Source organism: Phoxinus phoxinus, assembly GCF_949152265.1.
Source record: "Phoxinus phoxinus genome assembly, chromosome: 15".
Taxonomy (NCBI): Eukaryota; Metazoa; Chordata; class Actinopteri; order Cypriniformes; family Leuciscidae; genus Phoxinus; species Phoxinus phoxinus.
Window position 1 is genome coordinate 22,031,131 of NC_136890.1, and position 22,845 is coordinate 22,053,975.

At 38.3% G+C, this 22,845-nt stretch overlaps 2 protein-coding genes across 9 annotated transcripts; both read right to left on the reverse strand.

Moving 5' to 3' along the window:
* Positions 1-79: 79 nt before the first annotated feature.
* LOC307011659 (zinc finger protein 335-like) lies at positions 80-16,888 on the reverse strand. Of its 8 annotated transcripts, none has more exons than XM_079637584.1 (28): positions 16,468-16,888; positions 14,641-14,839; positions 14,279-14,549; positions 14,107-14,184; positions 11,608-12,513; positions 10,920-11,063; positions 10,691-10,846; positions 10,281-10,539; positions 9,952-10,129; positions 8,729-8,841; positions 8,497-8,515; positions 8,230-8,370; positions 7,985-8,061; positions 7,720-7,880; positions 7,422-7,639; positions 6,652-6,751; positions 6,426-6,499; positions 5,319-5,587; positions 5,093-5,234; positions 4,793-4,999; positions 4,534-4,676; positions 4,222-4,361; positions 3,591-3,691; positions 3,328-3,414; positions 2,672-2,755; positions 2,425-2,490; positions 1,413-1,518; positions 80-1,318 (listed from the first exon to the last, which is right to left on the reverse strand). In XM_079637584.1, exons 2-28 carry the CDS (start codon positions 14,830-14,832, stop codon positions 1,197-1,199), a joined length of 4,554 nt encoding a protein of 1,517 aa, XP_079493710.1. In that variant the 5' UTR covers positions 14,833-14,839; positions 16,468-16,888; the 3' UTR covers positions 80-1,196. The 8 variants fall into 8 exon arrangements, with proteins under 8 accessions (XP_079493710.1, XP_079493712.1, XP_079493713.1 ...); XM_079637586.1 differs by having other exon boundaries at positions 442-1,318; positions 5,093-5,231; XM_079637587.1 differs by having other exon boundaries at positions 443-1,318; positions 5,093-5,231; positions 8,230-8,367.
* Positions 16,889-17,452: 564 nt separating this feature from the next.
* On the reverse strand, positions 17,453-22,299 carry mmp9 (matrix metallopeptidase 9). Its single transcript, XM_079636914.1, has 13 exons — positions 22,041-22,299; positions 21,673-21,911; positions 21,421-21,569; positions 21,201-21,329; positions 20,549-20,722; positions 20,234-20,407; positions 19,861-20,034; positions 19,630-19,785; positions 19,284-19,488; positions 19,047-19,180; positions 18,811-18,961; positions 18,569-18,672; positions 17,453-18,476 (listed from the first exon to the last, which is right to left on the reverse strand). Exons 1-13 carry the CDS (start codon positions 22,173-22,175, stop codon positions 18,376-18,378), a joined length of 2,025 nt encoding a protein of 674 aa, XP_079493040.1. The 5' UTR covers positions 22,176-22,299; the 3' UTR covers positions 17,453-18,375.
* Between the last annotated feature and the right edge of the window lie 546 nt (positions 22,300-22,845).

Consider the following 22,845-nt stretch of genomic DNA (forward strand, 5'->3'; position numbering starts at 1 on the left):
TGAAAGAAAGAAAAAAACAGGAACTATTGCCTTGTTTCGCTGTCAAATTATTTGATTTACATTTTTTAATCAAGCCTGTCACCCATTATCAAAAAGCAGATATTTTGGTGCTCAACTACAGAAACTTTACCAACGGTGTAAACTTAACATTCTGTGTTAATTTAAGACTTACTGAATCTTCAAAAGCAATTGAATACAACAGAAAACCATGTTGACTCCACCCTTAGCCTGTAAAAACATATAAAGATAGCATTTACAGTATGAACATTTGATGGGAACTAGTTAGTTTATCAACCATATCTCTACAAAGTTACATCCAACTTTACAGCTTATGTCACAACCAAATGAAAAAAGCCAACCTTTTAATTGGCAGTTGGATGGACCTGAGTTTTGGGACTGAGCAGACAAAATGCAGAAGAAAATGCAGTGATTCGATCATGAGTTCATCTGAACCTTTTTTAACCCGACACAGCTTGGCATTCATGTGCAAGATCTCAATAATGTACCCGAAGTGACATAACATGAAATAAAATTTCATATTCTATTATGTTCTGTTCCCTTGTATCATGTTTTTGATATTTTGCTTCATAAAACCTGTAGAATATGCTAGCATGATGACACTAAGAAAATCAACGATAGGTTCAGATAAAGAGGTTGTGATTTATTTGGTATGCATTTTAAGTTCCTTTCTGTAGCCATCTCAAAGAAAAATAAATCTTTAAAACTTAAGAAGCTAAAGATGAAAAAACGGCACGTTTTACATCAAATGAAAAATGATCAACCCTCCTTTCATAACAATGTTAACGCCAATCCTCCAGTCTACCGTTCATAGTATCATTGAAGTAGCATCTACCGTAGTACATTACAGCGACATGTAGAATTAAATACAGGATTCTCTATACAGGCTGCTCTTGGCTTTCGTGTTTCTTTTTCTTTACAAGGCAAAACACTGTAGGCACACAAAGTTAAATGCTTTAAATATTTACAGTGGCATGAGTTGTATAATTTGCAGAGAGGATCTAACTGTACATTCACCCTCTTACTGACTAATTCTGGTAGAAGACCAATTTAAGCCTGTGGAATAACCCGTCAGAGTTTGTGGTGTCCACTGCACTCATCTGTAACCGAGACGAGCCGCAGATGCTCTGTCTGTGTGTCGGTGTTGTTAAATAATAGTCAAAGTGTGTGTCTTGTTTTTACTCCTCAGTAAAAGTGATGACGTCATACTGGATGCCCTGTTGTTGCAGCTGCTCCAGTTGTTCAGGTGTGGCCTCGGTGTAAACTGTCTGAGTCTGAGACATGGCTGCATCTGCAACGGCTTCACACACACACACAAACATCCCTTACATCACCTCTGATTCTTCTGCATTGCCAGAAGGTTGAAGTATTACTACTAAGGTAAAAGGTCCTACCAGTGACAGCGGAATGGGCCGCTGCCTCCAGGTCCTCAGGGGCCACAACCTGCTGTTCGGCAGTGATGGGGACGTACTGGATCTGTCCATCCTGAGACAGAGCAATCTGACAAAAACACAGAAGACATTTACACATGAACCAGTTTTTACGTTTTCACTGTTAAAGCCAGTTAGGTGATATACGTCTACACTACCGTTCAAAAGTTTGGGGTCAGTTTCTTTCTTTTTTTTTGTCTTGAGAAAATAAATGATTAAGTCAAATTAATAATGCATTAAATTGATTAAAAAAAAGTTACAGTTAAGACTTTTACATTGTTACGAAAGATTTAAATTTCAAATAAATGCTGTTATTTTGAACTTTCAATTCAAAGAATCCTAAAAAAAAAAAAAAAAAAAAAGTACCGGTATATCACTGTTTCTAAAAAAAACAAAAAACATTAAGCATCACAACTGTTTTTTAACTTTGATAATAATCAGAAAGTAGCACCAAATCAGCATATAAGAATGATTTCTGAAGGATCAAAGGACACTGAAGACCGGAGTACTGATGCTAAAGATTTAGTGTTGCCATCACAGGAATACATGACATTTAAAAAATATATTAAAAAAGAAAACAGTACATTTTAAATTGTAATGATGATAATAATAATTCACAATATTACTGTTTTTACTGTATTTTGATCAAATAAATGCAGCCTTGGTGAGAATTAGATTAAAAAAATTTGACTCAAAAACATAAAAAGTCTTAAAGGACGCCAAACTTTTGAACAGTAGCATACCGTACTTCTGATTTATGCCGCTTCATTAAAATAACATATTGAGGTTTAATATGCTGTCATTAACAACAATGGTGCACATGCCAGTTGGCATTATGAACATTGACGTAGAAAGAAATAATTCATGTTGTATTAAGTTATCATGTTGTATTTACTGTAATTCAGACATGCCAATGATGTAGCATAAACTAAGCTGAAATGTAAAAAGCAGGTTTGTATTCTGCTCTGGGCTCAACCTGTTGCTCCTGCAGAAACGTCCCATCATGCTCGTACTGAATGTGAGCGATCCGCCCATCCTCCATCTGCAATTCACAATCAGGATGTTTTTTTTTTTCATAATGACACAATATAACGTCGAACAGACCATGAATGAAACTGAAAATGCTTTTCAGTCAGTAGTTACAGATCAGATGAGCCTGTTCCTAGCCAGAGAACGGTTTTGGAGCCCGGGGGTTATGAAAGAGCTAAAGAGCACATACTAACCTGAATGTGGTTTCCGTCTGATACCACCACATATTCCCGTGGGAGCAGGTGCTGAACTCCATCCTGAGAGATGATATACTGGACCTGGAAAAATATATAGGGCAGAAGAGGGCACCAAAATTGTAACTCTTGAATTGTAAATCTTGAAAACTAATTGACAACAGAAGTATTTAATATAAATTAAGGGTCGGTAAGATTTTTAAATGTTTCTGAAAGCAATGTCTTGTGTTCACTCTATTCAATAAATAACAAAATCTATTAAAAACAGTAATATTGTGAAATATTATTACAATTTAAAATAACTTTTCTATTTATAATCTTTTCAAAAGTTTAATTTTCCTTTTTAAAATGTATTTGTTTTCCTATGATGGCAAAGCTTTCAGCATCATTAATCCAGTCTTAAATGTCATATGATCCTTCAGAAATCATTCTAATATGCTGATTTGATGCTTAAGACACATTTATTATTATTATCAATGCAGACACCAGTTGTGCTGCTGAATATTTTTATGGAAACTGATATATTTTTTTACTCAATTAACTAATTTATTTCTTGAAGAAAAAAAAATATAATCTTACCAACCCCAAACTTTTGAGCTGTAGTGTTTATGACTTTTGCTGGTTGTCAGAATAAAGCCCTAGAAAATGAGTTGTACCTCAGTGACCTGATTGTCTCCAGTCATTAAGTGCTGTACCGTCTGTCCATCTACTGTTGTGAACTGCTGAATATAAGTCGCCTCCTCCTGAGAAATGTAGAGTTTAGTCAAAAACAAAACTAAACCTGAAACCTGAATCTACTTGAAGTCTGACAAGAGATAATAATCCAAACTATCTGTATTACATGCAAATTAAAATGTAATAAGCTGTTACTCAAAAAGAGTCAATTAAATAAAGGATAAAAATGAGACTGTCGCAATACCTGGTCAGAAAGCGACTGATCCTGAGTCACGATGATGTGTTCCTGACCCAAAGCCTGCTGCAACCTCTCCGGACTGATGACTGTCTGACCTGCCTGCAGATCTGGAGAACATGGGGAAAACAAATATTATTAGGTAGAAGAACAAAAGCTTAAAGTGCCCCTTTTACACTTTTTAGGATATCAGGGTATTAAACAGCACGTGTAGTTAATATGGTCCCAGTGATTTTCAAAATGGACACATTTTCCACCAACCAGAGGATTGATTTTGTAAAACTAATTGATACGGTAAAACCAGCGCCATCGTTACTGTTCATATCATTGGGTAATCAAGTGCTTGGGAAGCCTCTGGAGCTGAAATTCAGATATAGGCATTTGGTTCAATATGGTAATAGACACTGTGAGAAAAGAGGTGATGCTGCAATGTATATTATGAGAAAATTCAAGTATTTTGACATTGAATGCATGTAAACCTATTGTAGGAGACCTCCAAGAACAATATTAGGAACCTTTAAAATAGCATAATAGGGGCACTTTTACAACATAACTAGAAATGTCAAATAATCAGAACAGGGCTGTGTGAATCCATTATTTCTATATAAACAAAATGCAGTTTCACAAGGTCAGCACTTACTCTGTAGTGTGGCTAAAGCTTCTTCGTCGCTGTTAACAATGATGGTCTGCTGAGAGGGGACAGGGCGGGTTTTACGGGGTGAGGGTTCCTGAGTGTGAAGCCTCTCCATGTGAAACTTTAGATGTCCGTTACGGTTAAACCTAAAAGAGAAACTCAGAGCACTGAGAAGGTCTGTGTGTATTCGTGTTGTTTACATCGATTAGAAGCGCTTATGGATGTAGAACAGTACAACCAATAATGTAAACAGCACAAATTCTGTGATAAATCAATTCTATTATCATTTTAATGATGGCTTCTCATTCGCTCCCTCACCTCTGGCCGCAGACCTGACAGGCGTAAGGCTTCTCGTTGGTGTGCGTCATCATGTGGCGTCTCAGGTCTTTCTTGTTTTTAGAGGCAAAACTGCAGCTGGTGCATTTATGAGGCCTCAAATATGCGTGCATGGCCATGTGAGACTAAGATTGTAAAAATAAAAATAAAAAGAAGTATTTAACACAAAAAATAAGTTTTTTGACAGGTAAGAAACAAAATCAGACACTGAATTAACACTCATACCACAGGACCAACACACCTTGACTTCTGGCCAAGAAGGCGCTGTAAAGTCACAGTCTGGACACTTGAATGTTTTGGGGTCTATGTGCGCCCTCTTGTGGTTCTCCATGTCCGAGCGGCCGTGGAAAGCCTCCATGCAGATGCGACAGGAGAAGCGTTTGGTGTTGAACTGTTGAGAAGGGGGTGATGGACACAGGGAAGGGGAACCTGGAGCTTCACTGCTTAGCTGCAGAAAGAGAATTTCATCAATTTAACTTTCCATTGGGAAGGAACACAACATTGGTTATTCCATCTGTGAAGTAGCAAAACCCAGTCTCACCTCTACCTGCTGCAGGACTCCATCTGTCAAGCCTGAGCTCAGGAAAAACCTCTCTTTATTCTCTTTGAGAGGTGAAGAGATGGACAAGGGCTCAGTGCTCACTTCCATGACCTGAGGCTCTGCTGAGGGTTCCTCTAAACTGCTGACAAACACACACGCATCATCTTGAAGGGTTTATATGACATGTATAGGCATTACAGTGGCAGTTTTCGATCTGAAGTAGTACCTCTGTTCTGTCTCGTCGGAGGCCTGCTCCACCACGCTGAAATCTGCTCCCTCGTATGTACCGATGCCAATCTGTGTCACTTCCTGTGACTCACCAGTAGTCTCCTCTTGCTCCACCTCCCCTGTAGCCGTCTCAAACGCCTCTTGAACCAGAGTGTCCCCGTTTTCTGACACATGGAAGGTGACGATCTTTTGAGGCTCACTCCCAGAGCCATCTCCGGGCCACGTTCCCGTCTCCAGAGTCTTACCGTCGGTTTTCAGCACTGCCACCTGAGAAGAGTGAATCGACTGATCAAGACATATTATAGGATTTATTTTTAAATACAGATACATAATGAATAAAATGTTAAATTATTTTATATATTCATGTTCATATGATATGTGATGATATGATTCTGAGACAGAGTAAAATCCTAATTCTAGTTTGACTATTATTATTATTGTTTTTTTTATAATTACTAAGAATGTATTGAATTTCATAAGTTATCTACAATAAGCAGGATTTTGGCAAACTATCTTATAATACATCCAGTTGTCCCTGTGTAATTATTTTCTGATGCATTAAATGAAAAAAAAAAACTTACAAGTACTTTTTTTCTGACAAAGTGGCATAATGTCTGCTATACTGCTAAACATTCAAGTTATTTGTAATGTTCTATCACACAAAATCTTTTTTATTTCTTATTGTTTTAGTACAAATATAACAACCTCAATAAAATTGTCATTTTAGAATATGTATTATTTTTCTTTCATTGTGCCTTGTAGGTCTGTTACACATTCAACTAACAGGTCAAATTCAGTTTTGTTCAATGGAAATTACTTAATATATATTTCTGTTTTAACATTATGGATTTAACACTAAAATATATCGTGTGCCTTTTTGTAGGGGTACATCTGAAGTAAAACACTTACAAGCACAATTCAAAAGCAAAACAGATCTGTTTTTGTTACTTACTCTTTTACATATGACATTAATTAACTTACTGCGACCTCTTCCTCCAATACATGCCATATAAATTAGGCATTTATAACATTATTCTATATTCATAATCAGAATTCCAGTAGAATTACCCTATAGTAGAAGATGCCCAGTGTGTCAGTACAGTACCTGCAGTTCTCTGGCGTTACTCATGTTTAGCAACAGATCTAGAGCATTCTGGGCTGAGAGGTCTGAAGTCTGGGCTGTGAAAGAAGGTACAGTTTAAATTTAACACCATAAGATGGATATTAATATCATGAGGTGAATGGTAAAATATGTGTGAATGAATTCATAATCACACACTATATTTTAGATGGGTTACAACCACAGATGCACTGACAACTTTTTTACTGACCTTGCTCGTAAATGATGGTAGTGTTTCCCAGTGCATCTTGGGATATAGATGTGTTCCCTATGGACTCCATGTTTTGGAGCGTAATGGGGTCCACTGTTACCTTAAGGTGTAAACAAATATTTATTTTATATTATATTTTATATTATATGTATATGTATATGTACATGTATATGTGTATATATATATATATAGAGAGAGAGTAGTTGTCATTTAACAAACACGCCTTGTACATTTCAATCTCATAAAATCATTATTTTTTATTATAATTATAGCATTTATCTAAATATCTTCTAATTGTCGGAGCCGATAGTCTTAAAGGCAGTGCTCCGAGATGTAGTGTGGTTGTGCTTCGGGCAACCTGAGTTCGAGTCTCGGCTCGGGGACCTTTCCCAATGCCGATAAATAAATATCTAAATATCTTCTTATTAAAACAGTAATACTAAATGTTAAATAAAGGGGGATTTTTTTTTAAATATATAATTTCCAGAGAAACTTTTGAGTATGAACACAGTCATCCACGACCACAACCTCAAATAAGAGGTGCTTATTTCATTCATTCGCATAATATCGTACAAGGTTTAAAACATTTAATAGACATATAAAAAAGTAGAAAATGTGTATGATGTAGTATTTTAGTTGATATTACTCTTGCCAAGCTCTGATATCTGAGAGACGCACAAAAAACGTCTATATAAATGATGAATGGATGGATGCTGGGTTTTCCTTTCATTTAGATACAAAAGCATCAAAGTGCATATCCATGTACTCACAATGGTCCCCTGAAATCCCTGGCTTTCTTGCTGTAATTTCAGCTCTTCAATCTCCTGCATGGAGAAAACGGGCGTCTGGCGTCGACGAATTGGCTCCTCTGGGTGGGATTGACTCCACTCCTCGAAGGCCTCGGGGTGGCGACACTGCACATGCAGCCGCAGGTTCTTCCTGTGTCTAGTTGTGAAGTGGCACATGTCGCAGGAGAAGGGCTTTTCACCTGAGCAGGGGGTAAATGACTAATGAGGAAACCTTCTAACTGCTAACATTTAAAACATTCCTAATTGTTACGTGACTCACCAGTGTGTTTAATGGCTATGTGGGACACCAGAAAATCCTCTTTACTCGTGGAGTATTTGCACTCTTCGCATTTGAAAGGTTTGTCGTTGGTGTGGGACAGCTGGTGATTGAGCAGGTGCTTCTTGTCATTGCAGGTGAAGTCACAAAACTCACACTTAAACCTGACAAAGAAGATGAGAAAAATAGCTACCTTTACAGTATGTTTACCAGTAGAGGTTGTTTTGGACAAACAGACATGTACACAGAGTCCTGACATCTCACTTACGTGCTGTTGCCACAGTTCTGTATGTGCGTGAGAAGATGCATTTTGAAAGTGTAGCGCTTCTTGAAGGATTTCCCACACTGCAAAGCAAACACATTTTTACTAGTATTAGCATAGCAAATATCCAGGGCTGCATTTCCCAAAAGCGTCATAAGCCAGTGCTTTCTACAGTCTGCTTAGGTTTATTCATTGATTCATCAAAACTAGTTTAATGAACAAAATTAGCATGCAGCATACAATAACTTTACCTTGTCACACATGTGAGGTTTCTCCGTGCTGTGTGTCTTCATGTGCTGCGTCAGCCGTTTCTGCATGGGGTACACGCGGCAGCAGATTGGGCATGGAAACTCGGACACTTTGGGAACCTGTGAAGGATTTATGCAAGACTGCTGTCGCATAAAAAGCTACCCTCATCAAACCACTCAGAGCCAAGTTGAACAGATACATCATGCCAATAAAAGGACAATTTTGCTAAACCATGATTGTTTGTTAATGTTTAACATCTGGAGCCTTACCATGTCTGTCTTCCGACTCCTAAAAGAGAGGAAACAAGCACATTTATTACTACTCTAATCAGATTATGTCAGGTGTGAGTTTTAAATGAATCCAAAATGTTATATTTTCGTAATCTGCACAATATTAAAGGGGCAGACACAATGCAGCTTGATAGAATTTTTTTTACCTCAAGGGTTTGACAAAATATTCATGACGAGTGAGTGATCAATAAAAAACATTTTGAGTTCTTACTTGCTTTTGTTGTGGACGGCTGAATGCCGGATCACGTCCTTCTTGTAAACACTGGAGTAATCACATACCTCACATTTGTAAGGTTTTGTACCTTCATGATTGAACATGTGCTCCTATAGGACACATGCATCAATTTTATTATGTGTAATGTCAAGAATATTTGTATAGCGTTTTTCACAATACAGATTGTATCAAAGCAGCTTCACAGTATTAAATTAAAATAATAATAAAACGTCCATGTTTGGTAATGCTAATCAATAGTAATATTGATTGATTAATTAAATTGAATATCCCCAACTGAGCAAGCCAAAGGCAACAGTGGCAAGGAAACGAAAAACTCCATCAGGTGACCTAATGGTGACCTAAAACTCCATCAGGTGACCTAATGGAGAAAAAAAAAACCTTGGGAGAACCCAGGCTCAGTCGGGGGCCAGTTCTCCTCTGGCGGTTATGAACTAGAGGCCGGATTTAACTGTAAGATTAAAACATTTATATGAATGCCTGGTTAAAGAGATGCGTCTTTAATCTAGTTTTGAACTGGGAGAGCGACTCTGAGCAACGAACAGTATCAGGAAGGCTATTCCAGAGTTTTGGAGCTAAATGTGAGAATGCTCTCCCTCCTTTGGTGGACTTAGATATCCTAGGTATAACCAAAAGCCTCGAATTTAGCGATCTTAAAGAGCGCGATGGATTATAGGGCGATAGAAGATCCGTTAAATAGACTGGAGCTAAGTCGTTTAGGGCTTTATAAGTCAGTAACAATACCTTATAATTAATACGGAACTTTATAGGTAACCAGTGTAGAGATGATAAGATCGGTGTTATATGATCATATTTTCTTGATCTGGTAAGAACTCTAGCAGCTGCATTTTGGACTAACTGTAGCTTGTTTATTGAGGATGCAGGACAACCAGCTAATAGAGCATTACAGTAATCTAGTCTCGAGGTCATGAATGCATGAACTAACTTTTCTGCATCAGAAACTGACAGCATATTACGTAGCTTAGCAATGTTTCTAAGGTGGAAAAATGCCGTTTTTGTAACATATGAAATATGATTTTTAAAAGACAGGTTTATGCATTTAATGCAGAACAATGACTAAATATTTTTTTATATATCAATTTATTTAGACACTGAAGCACATATTATTCAAATATTTACATACAAATATTTTAAAATGTAAAAATTAAAACTTACAAATTTAACTAATAGACTATAGTTACCTTCAGTGAGGACCACCGTTTGCAGCGGTAGCTGCACTGCAGGCACTTGAAGCGTTCAGGGTCGTTTCCCTCGTGAGAATCCACGTGGAATCTGAGATCATCTTGTGAAAGAAAGCGAGAGCCACAGATCCAGCAGTTATGAGGCCTTAGCAGAGGCTTAAGGGATCTGTAGTATTTACTTAAAAAAGAAAAATGAGATATTGACTGTCCAGAATATGTGGTTACATTGGATTATAAAGCATTCTAAGACATAGTTTGTGTCAAACAGACAAGTCAAATCAATCAAATGTTGTTGTGGATGATCACAAAGTAGTGCCGGTATTACATACTTGCGATTCATGTACTTTTTGTACTTCTTCTGAAGGAAACGTTTTGAAGGCCGGCCTCGTTTTTTGGGCAAAGACTCCAGGTCATCGTGGCTTGTGTTTGATGATGGATCTTTGTTCTCTGAATCTGACTGGCTGACGCCTGGCTCCGCTGCTGTCCCATTGGATAATGAGGAAGTTCCATTCTCTAATCCAGAGGAACTTGCTTCTTCAGGAGCTTGAGGGTCCTCTGCATTGTTCGTTTGAGACACTGCTGCTGTCTCTGTTTTATAAAAAGGTGAAAATAAGAGTTATCACAGACCAATGAAAAGTTACATTGAAATATCTGAATGCAACTAGCTAAAAATTACTATCTATTTGAATATTGTATTGAATATATTTCTATGACAACAAAAAGCTAAATTAACATTGACCTGACTCAGGAAGGAATTTGCGAGGTGGGCCGACCATCCTGCGGGGACGTTTCCGTGAGGTAGAGGAAGAGGATGAAGAGCAGGAAGGAGGAGTGGAGTGACTGGGAACCAATTTGGGCCTGGCCTCTTCCTCACCTGGCTTATAATCACTGTCACCTGAATGCAAATTAAAACTGCATTAAAAAACAGAAAATGACGAAATGGGGAATGCAAACTGCACTCCACTAACCTTGATCATCTAGAGCGCCCGCATCAATGATGTCATCATCTTCCTCTTCTGGCGGCTCCTCCTTTTTGACCTCACCGGACGCTCTTGCCTTGCTTTCGGACTTTCGTGGACGTCCCCGTCCACGTTTCTTTTGGCCTGGAACACCTGCTTGTGAGATAGCACATCCTGAACAAGAGAACCTAAAAAACTGTACGCATAAATCAAGACCTGATGGAAACTCAAAGTCGGCATGAAAAAGACGGATTTTGTCCATTGAGAATTGTTTGGATAAGGTTTGCTATTGCTGCAATCTCATGTGAGTGACAGGTTTCCTCATCCTCATAAAAGAGAAGTTGTTGCAAGTGGGAGGGGAGGTCATTCCGATTAGGGCACATAAAAAAAAAAAAAACCTGAATTAATAATTTATAATAAGCACTACAATATTATATAAAAAATAAGAATTGTCCATCTATCATATTTCATGGTAACTTTAAGACTGTCCTATTAAAATTTTATTATTTCTTACTTTATTTACTTATAAATTTAGTCTTTGTGGCCACCATCTGCCTATAATGTGTCGAGCACAAAGTACAGTCCTGGATAAGGACTGCAAGGTTTGAGAGTGCCATTTGGGACGGGGCCATTAATGGGGCTGATATTAGTTTATTTTTACATTTGACAAAGACATAATTAGCACCTGCTACTTTACCTGCTGGTTTAAAGTGTTTGTCTCTCATGTGGTTGATGAGTGTATCCTTAGAGGCACTTTTATATGGGCACATCCTACACCTAAACTGCTGTACGATCACCACCTCCATCATTTCCTCCAGTTCGGCCATGTCTGGGGTTCTGTGCCCAGACTCAACCACCACCCCAGACCCCACCACTTCAGGATCTGGCTGGGTGGAATAGGTCCCACTGCTACTTATGTATGGGCCAGGCAAGTTATCGTTGCAGTCCTGATCATTGAGCTGGGACCCCATCGTGTCAGCCAGGGAGTGGCGAACAGCGCCCTCGTCGGCATATAGTGAGCCATGCGACATGTAGGAGTGCTGGGGCTCTTCTACCACGCTATCTTCCTGCTCCGAGGCCGAGACGTGATCCCTGTCATCCATGCTGCTGTCGATATAACGTGAATGCTGCGGCCGCTCCGCCCCGTACTCCAAAAACCCATCACTGCACTCTACAACATAGCGGGAGCGAAACGAGCATCTCTGAGGGCTATCGGCTGTACCGCTGCATTCTGCTGCGTAACGCCGTAGAGGTTCTTCCGAGTCAGCCACGTTGTAGTCACCAGAATGACGTGGGGTCTGGTCTGGTTCGGTTCCCGAGCACTCGATGTACCGAGCCTCCCTGGTCTGGTCTGGGTCGTCTCCTCCACTGCATTCGATGTACTGGGAGTGCTGAGGCTGGTCTGGGCGGCTGCAGCTGCTGCTGCTGTCGTCATGCTCACGGTACCCGGAGTGTCCAGGCTGGTCGGGTTCCACGCTGCCCTGCGGGTTTTCTGACAGGTCTGCCTGGTCCAGGCAAGTGGAGGTGGGTCCATCAGCAAGGGCTTCAATGGCAATGCGGCTTGACAGTGCAGAGGAAGACATCCGAGCCACCATAGGAGCTCCTACACACACAGTGAACAAAGAAAATGCCTGAATATCCAAAAGCTACCCCACTTCTCTTTTATTTCTGCTCATTTATTTGATTTTTAAAGGAATAGTTCACCCAAATAGGACAATTCTGTCATCATTTACGTATGACTTTTCTTTCTTCTGTGTAACAAAACAATTTATTTTGAACTTCTGAACAGTTTTGGTTCCCATTGACTTCCATTGTATGTTTTGCAAATGAAATGAAAGTAACTGAATCTGTTTGGTTACCAATATTCTTCAAAATATCTTATGCTTTTTTACACAGAAGAAAGTCAGTCATTCAGGTTTGGAATGACATGAAGGTGAGTGAAGGAATTTTTATTTTTGGGTGAACTGTCCCTTTAAGTTAATTTGAAATATTCTTTCCTGCAACGAGTGTGGCAGTAACACAAGCACATTTGGGTCAAGCAATACATTGATTAACAACTTTAAAATCTAGATTTGTCAAGAAGATTATGCTAAGGACAAAAACAAAAGGGAATTTTACTACAAGATAACTAATGACAGTGCCACATATGAATGGATAATTTAGCCAAACATGAAAAATCGGCCATAATGTATTCATGCTCATGATGTTTCTATGGAACACAGAAATAGTTATTTAGCTTAGTGGTTCTCAACCTTTTTGGCTCCAAGGCCCCCCAATGTCTACAAAAAAACAAAACAAAAACTAAAAAAAGTAACAACAATTATAGTTTAAATAAAAAATAGTTTTCCAGAAGTTTGAGAGTGAATTAATATACATTTTTATTTTATTTTTGGTAACTTTAGCTTATTTCATAACTTTTTTATTTTAAGGCATTTATAATCGATAAGACATATTTATTTATGTAATGTTTAAAGGCACCCTAGTGCGTGCTGGACTCCAGGTTGAGAACCACTGATTTAAAAAAGGTTAAGGCTGTTTTTTTTCATACTGGGGCTGCCAACCTCCAAAATGAACAAGAGCACTGTAAAAGTATTGCATGGGGGGTTTTTTTTTTGGTACTTTTTTATAGCTTTACAGCCCCAGTTCCTACTCACCTTCATTGTATGGAAAACAGCAGACTGGACAGGTAAATAACTCATTTTGTGTACCATAGGAAAATAAATTAATTTACTTTCCAATGACATGAGGTTAAGTGAATGATGACAGAGCTTACATTTACTTTGCTAAACATCCCTTTAATTTATTTATCCCTTTAATTTAATTTAAAACCTATCGTGGCTGCATCTGAATATGCATACTTCCCTACTATAGAGTAGGTGTGTTAAAGACGGTATGTGAAACGAGTAGTACGTTCAAATTAACAGTATTCATAAAACCGTAGGCAAAGGGTACTGGTACCTGGATGACTTACTACTACTTGCAAGATTCTGAAGTGCGCATCCAATGGACACTTTACTATCCCATGAGGCCGTGGGAGAGGATTTGTGAATGGCTGTAGGTCACGTCTGGATTACATTCATACTATGTAGAACATACTATTTTTAAAAGTAAGTACTTTTACAAAAGAAGAGCCTACTCAAAGAATATGCGATTTCAGACGCAGCCCTATACTGTGAACTCTGGGGATCTTTCTCACCATCATCAGGACCTTGGAGTATCAGATACTGTGTGGTCTCTGCACTGCCATCCTCTGCACTTGTAACTGCAATACATCCTGTAAGATGGACACAGAAACACAGTATTTACATTTGAATACTAAACTTAAATACCTTGAGCGTAATAAAAATGAAGAGGCAAGGTTTTTCTACCATTCATAATGTCAGGTCCAATGGTGGATTCAATTATTTTATCAATCGCCGAGCCAAGATCTGAGGACGTGGAAGCAGTGGAATCAGAAACCATCATTCCTCCTTCAGAAACAGCACTGGAGTGCACCAGGACCTGGACAGACTCCGAAACCAGGACCGATTGTGTCACGGTGGAGACGCTGGACACACTGGTTGACTGGGCGACAGAAGACGAGTCTGGGAGATGAACTCTTTGCACATCTGTACTGGAGCTTGTCTCTGGGATAAAAACCTACAAAACACCCACCCAAAGAAAAAACTCAAAATGAAGAATTACACACTAACATGTGTAGCTACGCAGATGTGTGGATTACTTGTCTTACCACAATTCCCTCGGAGCTCTGTCCTACGTGACAGTCTGATTCTGGTGCCGGGGCAGGAGGAGCGGCCGCATCGCTGCTATCGGCAGACATGGCTTCTGAAGACTCCATGCCCATGCCGCTTTCTGACGGCTCCTCCATCCCAGAATGCCCCACATCACTGCTGCTCTCCACCTCCATGTCGTCAGAATCCATCTCTGCTCTATGGGAAAGTGTCCGTCACTCGGTTATACAGCACTGAATGTGTCCTGAATGATAAATGCTAGGATATGGAAGACATGTGGACAAGTGCATAAGTGTAGTTAAGTATAATAATTTGATTTAAAAAATTTTTTTTTTTTTTTGATGTATTAAAATGATTCAGTGGATGTTCAGTATTTTAATATTTATATGAATCATATATTTTTATAAGTCTGAGGTCAGTAAGATTTTGCATTAATCTGATCTAAAGTGTCTGAAAAGACATTAGAATATTACAAACGTTCTATTTCAAATAAATGCTGTTCTTTTAAATGTTCTATTCATCAAGAAATCTAAAAAAATCATCATGGTGCACAATTGTTTTTAACATTGATAATAATCAATGTTTCTTGAGCAGCAAATCATATTAGAATGATTTCTGAAGGATCATGTGACACTGAAGACTGGATGCTGAAAATTCAGCTTTGCCATCATCAATAACATTTCACAATATTACTGCATTTACTATACTTTTTTATCATTAAATGCATTCTGGGTGTGCCTAAGAGACTTCTTTTTAAATACCTTTTCTTTCTTTTTTTAAACTTTCCGACACCAAACTTTTTAACTTTACTTTAGGCTTCATATATCACATCCTAAAATCTGTGTGGAAATAAACTCATTTTAAACAATATATATATATAGCCTATATATATAGATTGCTTAATTCGATACACTTTGCATATTCATGGTGTTCTTTTCATTCTTCACATAAACATTAATTCACCTGCATATTCTCTGCAGTATTTGCAGAAGAGCCTTGTTGCACAACTAACATTAGAATTTTCTAAATAATTAATTGCACATTACATAGCACATTTTATTCACATCTATTCTCTTTATATTTTGTGTTGTTTTGTATGAAATGTTATTGCATACGGTGTGATTTATGTCAAATGACATATCGTTGTTTTTTTTAGACGAACGTCTCAAATTTCCCCAGGGGATGAATGCGTCTGTCTTGTGGTAGCGCCTTTCTAGATCACTTAAGTACTTTATAAGCATATTATAAGCTTACCAGCGAAACCACAAGCCAACGTGGTCTTCGCATTTAATGCACTTTAACATCAAAAACAAAACACAAACAAACACTAAACCATTTGATTTCTACAATATGCCAACTGTTATCAATCCCTCCCCACCAGAGCACCCATCTGGCTGTGTTTGGGACATAAAACCTGTCTTTAGACTCAAATTTCTGAAGGACATCAAGGTCCTGGTCCTTGTTCATCATTAACACGGTTTTATTTTGAGCACACTAACAGCTTTATAGCGACAATGTCACTGCAATAGATCATAATAAAGCTTGAGGTCCCGCATAAACTGTGGCTGGCTACTCTTGTCTTGTTCGTTTCAAATGACTATGTGCTGCCCTTCCTCCTGCCTGCTCGCGCAGCGCCATTTTCCCTCCCGCCGCACCGAGTTTATTTTTTTCCGCTCAGGCGTTATGAAGAACCGCTCGGGGACCTCGAGGGCCTGCGTGAGTAGGGAGAGCCAGTCCGCCCGAATGTTTTTCTCTCGGCCATCATGGAAGAAGCTGTATTTGTGAACAAGTTGCCCCCACTATTTTGAGCTAGGAATTTTTCTTACCGTAAATGGACGATTGTTTTGCTCTTCAAGGTCGCGAATGAGGCGAAATAAATAAATCTTCGAAAGCGAATAGTTGCTGTGCTTTCTAGTCGGGCGCCATCAGCGTCTCCTCGCTTCCTGTCCTCAGAGCTGGCCGGAACTCATTTATCTGTCATGGGGGAAAGACGGAGTGGTATAAACGCTTAACCGGTTTTATAATGTGTCACGATTTTTTTTTAAGTCAAGTTTTATCTAAAGAACATGTATATCGACCATTTCGCTTCATCTTTTAAGTGTTTTGTCATGTAATGGTGTGAACCGGAGGACTATTGCTCTGAGAGGATGAAACCGCTGAATGTCTCGCGGATTAATATGACACGGTTGTTTATCTTGAGATTCTCATTTATATATATTTTTTGATTTCGCCTAAATAAACATCTCTTTACTCAAATTGAATGTGAGGGGTCACATGGTATTCACGTTTTAATTTGCATTCTGTTGAATTTATGATGTGGATATGTGGCATTATACCACACTGCATATATATATATATATATATATATATATATGCTGTCATCCTGCGATTTATGGTTTATTTTATTTTAAATGTAGATTTTAATTATATAATTAGTCCAGCTCTTTCGCTTATTTGTGCATTTACTCGTAAGGCAATTTTAAGAAATCATAAACGGCTTTTTGGTAAATAATTTAGAGCAGCATTAAAGTAACTTACACTGCTTTTTCTGTCAGTTCTCTTGTATCATTTACGTACATTTTCAAAGACGACAACATTTTCACATACCAATACCAAAAGCCCCCCTGAAATTCACCAAGTATTTTCTCATAAGCAGTCTTGACGGTTTTGATTTCTTGTGCAGAGCATTTTTATGAGTAATTGTAATTTAAACTGATAAATTTATTAATGAAGTAAACATGAGTATGTGGGGTGGTTGTGTGTGAATGTTGGATACTGCATACAATGTAAATATGGCACATACAAGCTTGAACCTTTTTATTACTTTTAATATTAATCACCTGCTACATGCCAAATACTTTTGAACTGTTTAAAACCATCTGCAGTGATTGGGTATTGAATATATTCCAAACTTATATCACATTTTTACCAAAAAAGCACCCGATCTTTGTAAGTTCACCTTACGAGAGACTAGTGTTTTCACAGGCCAAATACTAATGAAAGAGCAGTTGCACATATTGAATGGTCTTGTTTACAAATTTATTGAGTAAACATAATGCAGCAAACAAATACAATATAAATAAGTGGAAAGTGGAACATTAAATTAATAATATTAATATTATCATTTACACCAGGCAAATGATTACACAATACACCAACATCTGGGCTTAATAACATCTCAACATTAGCTCGCCTCTAAGGCTAAAAATAAACCTTTGCTTTGAAAAACATCTGAGTGGGTCAACACAGAGAATAGAGGCTCGGTTGTCAATAAAAAAGTGTCTAGGCTACAATGTTCCTGTGGTGATTCCACTCATACATTTACATACACAAAGTTAATTCCTCGAGTTAGACTGGCATTGCCTCATTGAAGTTTTATAGAACAAGATTAGTTCCTCTTAATGTGCTGTTAAGAAACTCATCATGACCAAAGCAGTTATTTAGTAAGCTGAAATAATAAATTATAAGACCAAGTTAAAGCTGACAGACAATGAGGCAAATATGCCTAACATCCCGTTTCATGTGCCTATGATAAATTCAGTGTTAAAACTGTTCTTCTCCTTTAACAGTTAAAGTCAAAATCCCCAAAACAGGACTTAAAATTGAATACATTCTGCCTGTGTCTTCCCGACTACATTTTACACAGAAGAGAAATGGTTTCCCTATTAAAAAGGGCTCTGTCATCATCAGGTTAGGATGTTGGACGTCTTCACTGTGCCGAGCGACTGCACGTCTTAGCATTTCAGGAGGTCGTGCCTCACATAACCAACACGGTCAACCTGCCTTTTGGCATTCATTCTCCAGTAGAAACTTTCCCGGCAGAAGTAAAAGAATCCTGCAAAATATTGAAAAATAGAAAGAACAAATTTAATTTGCTAGATCAGTAAATCAGATTTTAAAAATGAATTTGAACATAATCTCACTTACCCTTGTAGAGGAACACGTCATGTGAGTCGAGGGGCACTCCACCAAAAACTGATTCAGTGGATCGAGGGTATCCTCTGTCGATCATCTGAGCCTTCACGTCGAGTCTGTGACAAGAAATAAGAGATAAGATAATACTGTGAAAAACTACAATTATTATTATTCAATTATAATCTCCCATCGTTAACTCAATGCTATAAACTCTACACTTTCTGCTCAGTTCCAGTCATAGCAAAGTTACTTACCGCCAGAAGTTCTCTCCATTAAACAGGAGCACCTTGCCCTTTGCTCTCTGCACAGTTCCCTCCACTCTGCCCAAGTCGCTTGGGAGGCCGAGCTTCTCGATTTTACGTGGTCCAAGCACCTCATTTTCAGCATAAACCCAGAACTGTTTATCTGTGTGCATGAAATACAGTTATATATCTGAACTTCAACATATTCTGCAATAATGGCAAAATATCTTTATCTGATAAGTAAGTACCTGCAAAGAAGTAGATCTTTTTAGTGAGTGGTTCCTCAAAGGCACTGTTAATGGTGGCTGGCAGGCCAGGCCACTTCTCTGATATCAAGAAAGGGCCTTTGCGTTCTCCATTGTTTGAGATCTTCCAGTAGTGCCTTAGATGTTAAAAAGAGAGAGTTTAGAAAGATGTATTTGAGAATGTGGAAGTTTCCTGAGTTATGTTTGCAATTTCATGTCAGTATATGTAACAGCTTATACCTATCCTTGAAGAAATGAAGCTCTTTCTGGATTTCAGTGATGGCATCAAATTCCTTGATTTGGCAGGCATCCTGTGATGGGTCTACATGTGTTGTGGTGGAAACAGTGGTTGTTTTCTCACTTGGGGTGGGTTTAGTTGGCACAACCGGAGAGGAAGTGGTGGTCTTTGGTTTCGGAGGAGTGGGATTAGGGCCAGTTTTAGGTCCTGAAAAGAAAAACATTTGTAAAAATATAGCAATAAAACCAGAATTGACCAGACTCTTACTGTCAAGATCAGAATTCTTGAATCTTGAATAAGAAAATGCATAGTAAACGTAACAATCAGTGAATGATAGTGGATAAATACCATAGAGATACTGAATGCCTTCAATATCATCCTGATTCAGGGAGAAATCCTCTATATATTTGTACATGGGATACATCAGAGCATCTTTAACTTTGGAATGATCCAAACCAAGTGCATGACCAAACTCATGAGCAGCCACCAGAAACAGACTGTATCCTATGAGAGAAAGGGCATGTTAGCTAATCTCTCACTTTCATATTTGTATAGTGTCTGAAGATGATTATCACTTACCCTTATCAGGGCAAAATCCCCATTTTTTATCTGTGTCATAGTTGCTGGTAGTTCCACACCAGAGTTTTCCATCACCACGGCCTTCACTGGTGCAGGAAGTGTATGTCTTATCCAGGAAGATGAAAGGAAACTGGCATGGCTCTCCTTCTGAATTTCCACCAATCACAGCTGTATCTGTGAGGAGAAAATATATTATAAAAGATTAAATATCTTAGATAGATACTGTAGAAATATGCTGTTAAATGTTTGCTATAATTACTATACGTAATAATATCTGATTGTGAACTGCTGAGACTTTGAGAACATATTGTTTTTGCATTTACGATATGTATCTTACTTTAAGTTTCAGGGTTGAGTCTTGAGAGCTGCTCACCTCTGTTAGGGCAGAATCCATACTTGCTATCAGTGTCAAAGTTAGCTGTAGTGGCACACCAACGATACCCATCAGTTCGTCCATCCGTGGTGCATGAGTCATATTTTACCCCCTGAAACACGAAGGGGAAAACACACGGTGCTTCATTGCTGTTCCCATCAAACGTGAAGAGAACTGTGGGAAAACAGAGGTGGAATGTTAGACATCTTGTTGAAATACTGTCACATTAATTCCACATATTAAGGGCAAAGGAGTCAGTTTAAATGTCTGCTTTGGAATTAAAGCCCTATTAAAAATCATTACTGGAACACTTACGCTCACTGGGACAGAAGCCAAATTTCTTGTCCTTGTCGTAGTCTGCAGTGGTTGCGCACCAGGGGAGACCATCTGTGCGGCCCTCGGTGGTGCAGGAGGGGTAGGATGTCCCCTCAAACAGGAAGGGGAAGTGGCACATTGCACCCTCTGCATTACCATAGCGGGTTTTAATGGCTGAAGGAGACACATCAATGTTATGGTCTAATCCACAAATTTATATATAAATTAAATATATAGGGGTAAACATGATGATCCCCTTGTGAGGGACCCGAGATATACTATATATAAGGGTTTATTTATAATATATATGAAATTGAGTGGAGTCATATTCTGACCCAAGTTTAAAAACAGAACTAGGCTATATATTTGAACAATTAAGGACTAATTTATTCTATATGAGAAATATTAAGTGTGATATTATAAAAAACAATGTGTTTCAAAACAATGTGTTTATGGTTATTAAAATGAACCCAAAGCAAATACTTTAAAAACTGTTTTAGGACACAGTCAAACTATCACTATACACTCAAAACTGTAGAGGGAGCTATTGTCCCACTATAGAGTAAGATGCTTCCTGATACTTGAACTATTTATCAAAGCCACTGCTATTCATACTGTATTGAAATATGAATCAAGTAAGAATCCCACACACCTGGTCCAGATCCAAGGGTCCAGTTTTCATCATCATCAAAATGGGCATCTCCTTGGATTCCCTCACCAGGAGGGTAGGCATGAGCCAGCAGTCCATCTTTCCCATCAAAAGGGTAGGGATCTCCGTGATCTGAAACAAAAACAGCAGTTCATTCAAACCTTCTCAGAAGTCCAAGTGTTTAATCTAAATACTTTTATCCATTACAAAAAAATCAACTCACCTTCTTTGCCAAAGGAGATCATGATGTCAGCAGTGCCATCATAGAGGCGTGTGAACGTCAGAGGGGTGATGTCACTCCAGACTTTGAAAGCTCTGGCAAAGGCGTCATCGATCAAAGAGGCTTCCATGTCCGGTGAATAGTTCAAAATCCTGAAAGTCAAAACAGTGCAATAGATTACAACATGTTCATCACAAACCCATTAGATATAAAAATGTTGTAGTTGTCAAAGGTTTGGTGTAGATAATATCCCACCTGTATGTAACACCAGTGTGATCCCACTTCAGGTCTCCTTCGAATGTCTGATAGTTTCGGATGTCTGGGACCCCACAGCGAGGCTGCTTCATGGCATCAATGGTGGGCTGGTCAAGCGACCCCGTCTCCTCCAGCCCGAGCTGCTGCTGGAGCTTCTTCAGAGCTTTAGTAGTGGACACGACTGCCTGCAGTCCGCTCTTCTGGAGAACATCTATGTAGCCATAACGCTTCAGGTACTCCTGGAGGCAAATATTTATAAATAAAGGTATTCAATGATAAAACTGCATTTGCACTATTTTCAAAGTCGAGGACTGAAAGTAGATATCCATAATCGTAAAAACCATGAACTAAAAAATTGATATACTCACATCAGCCAGCTGATTGTTCGTCATATTCTTGATCACATCTCCAGGGAACGTCACATGCACAGATTTGAGCGGCGCGGACCAAGCTCTCAAAGAACAGGTTCCAAGAACCAGAAACACCACGGCTCCAAGTCTCATGTTTAGAGTTTCAAGAACCAAAACTTAGAAAAAAGTAGACGTCGAGAAAAACTAGAAAAACAGTCTTGCAGGGAGACGAAGTGCATGCAATCTTGCTGTGTCTTCTCCTCCTGATTTGTCTGTCTTCTCTCGTGAAGGCAGTATTTATGCACCTCAGGGATTAGTCACTGAGCAGTGAGCACCCACCTCCTGTAGGTCATTTTAGCACTCCCACTTACCAAACACTTGCCCACTGAAAGGAGTGATTTTTTTTGTCCATTCAGAACATAAGGGGATTTCCAGCAACCTCACATTGAGACACAAAAGATGACAACAAACACTGTCTTCTCTTTTATCTAGTTTCTTAAAATAAATGGTCACTTACATATAAATATTTTCTAATTTAAGTATCTTTACTATAAATATAATACATTTAATAAACATAAATATATTGTATATATAATTTATTTCAGAAATAAGCTATATGAATATGACTGTATTTATGTAAAAGAAAAGTGAACAGTATATATATATATATATATATATATATATATATATATATATATATATATATATATATATATATATATATAGTATATTAGCAGTTACTATAAGAGGATAAATGTATTCATGAACAATAAATAAATCATATATATTTTTAACAATTGGCTATACAAGTATAAATGTACTT

Coding starts and splice junctions, on each gene's coding strand:
- LOC307011659 (XM_079637584.1), bottom strand. CDS start 14,832: ATGGATTCTGACGACATGGAGGTGGAGAGCAGCAGTGATGTGGGGCAT. Junction 10,130..10,280: donor AAAAAGTACATGAATCGCAA/GTATGTAATACC, acceptor TTCTTTTTTAAG/TAAATACTACAGATCCCTTA. Junction 2,491..2,671: donor CAGACGGAAACCACATTCAG/GTTAGTATGTGC, acceptor TGTGAATTGCAG/ATGGAGGATGGGCGGATCGC.
- mmp9 (XM_079636914.1), bottom strand. CDS start 22,175: ATGAGACTTGGAGCCGTGGTGTTTCTGGTTCTTGGAACCTGTTCTTTG. Junction 19,489..19,629: donor AGGCATTCAGTATCTCTATG/GTATTTATCCAC, acceptor TTTTCTTTTCAG/GACCTAAAACTGGCCCTAAT. Junction 18,962..19,046: donor AAAGATCTACTTCTTTGCAG/GTACTTACTTAT, acceptor TCATGCACACAG/ATAAACAGTTCTGGGTTTAT.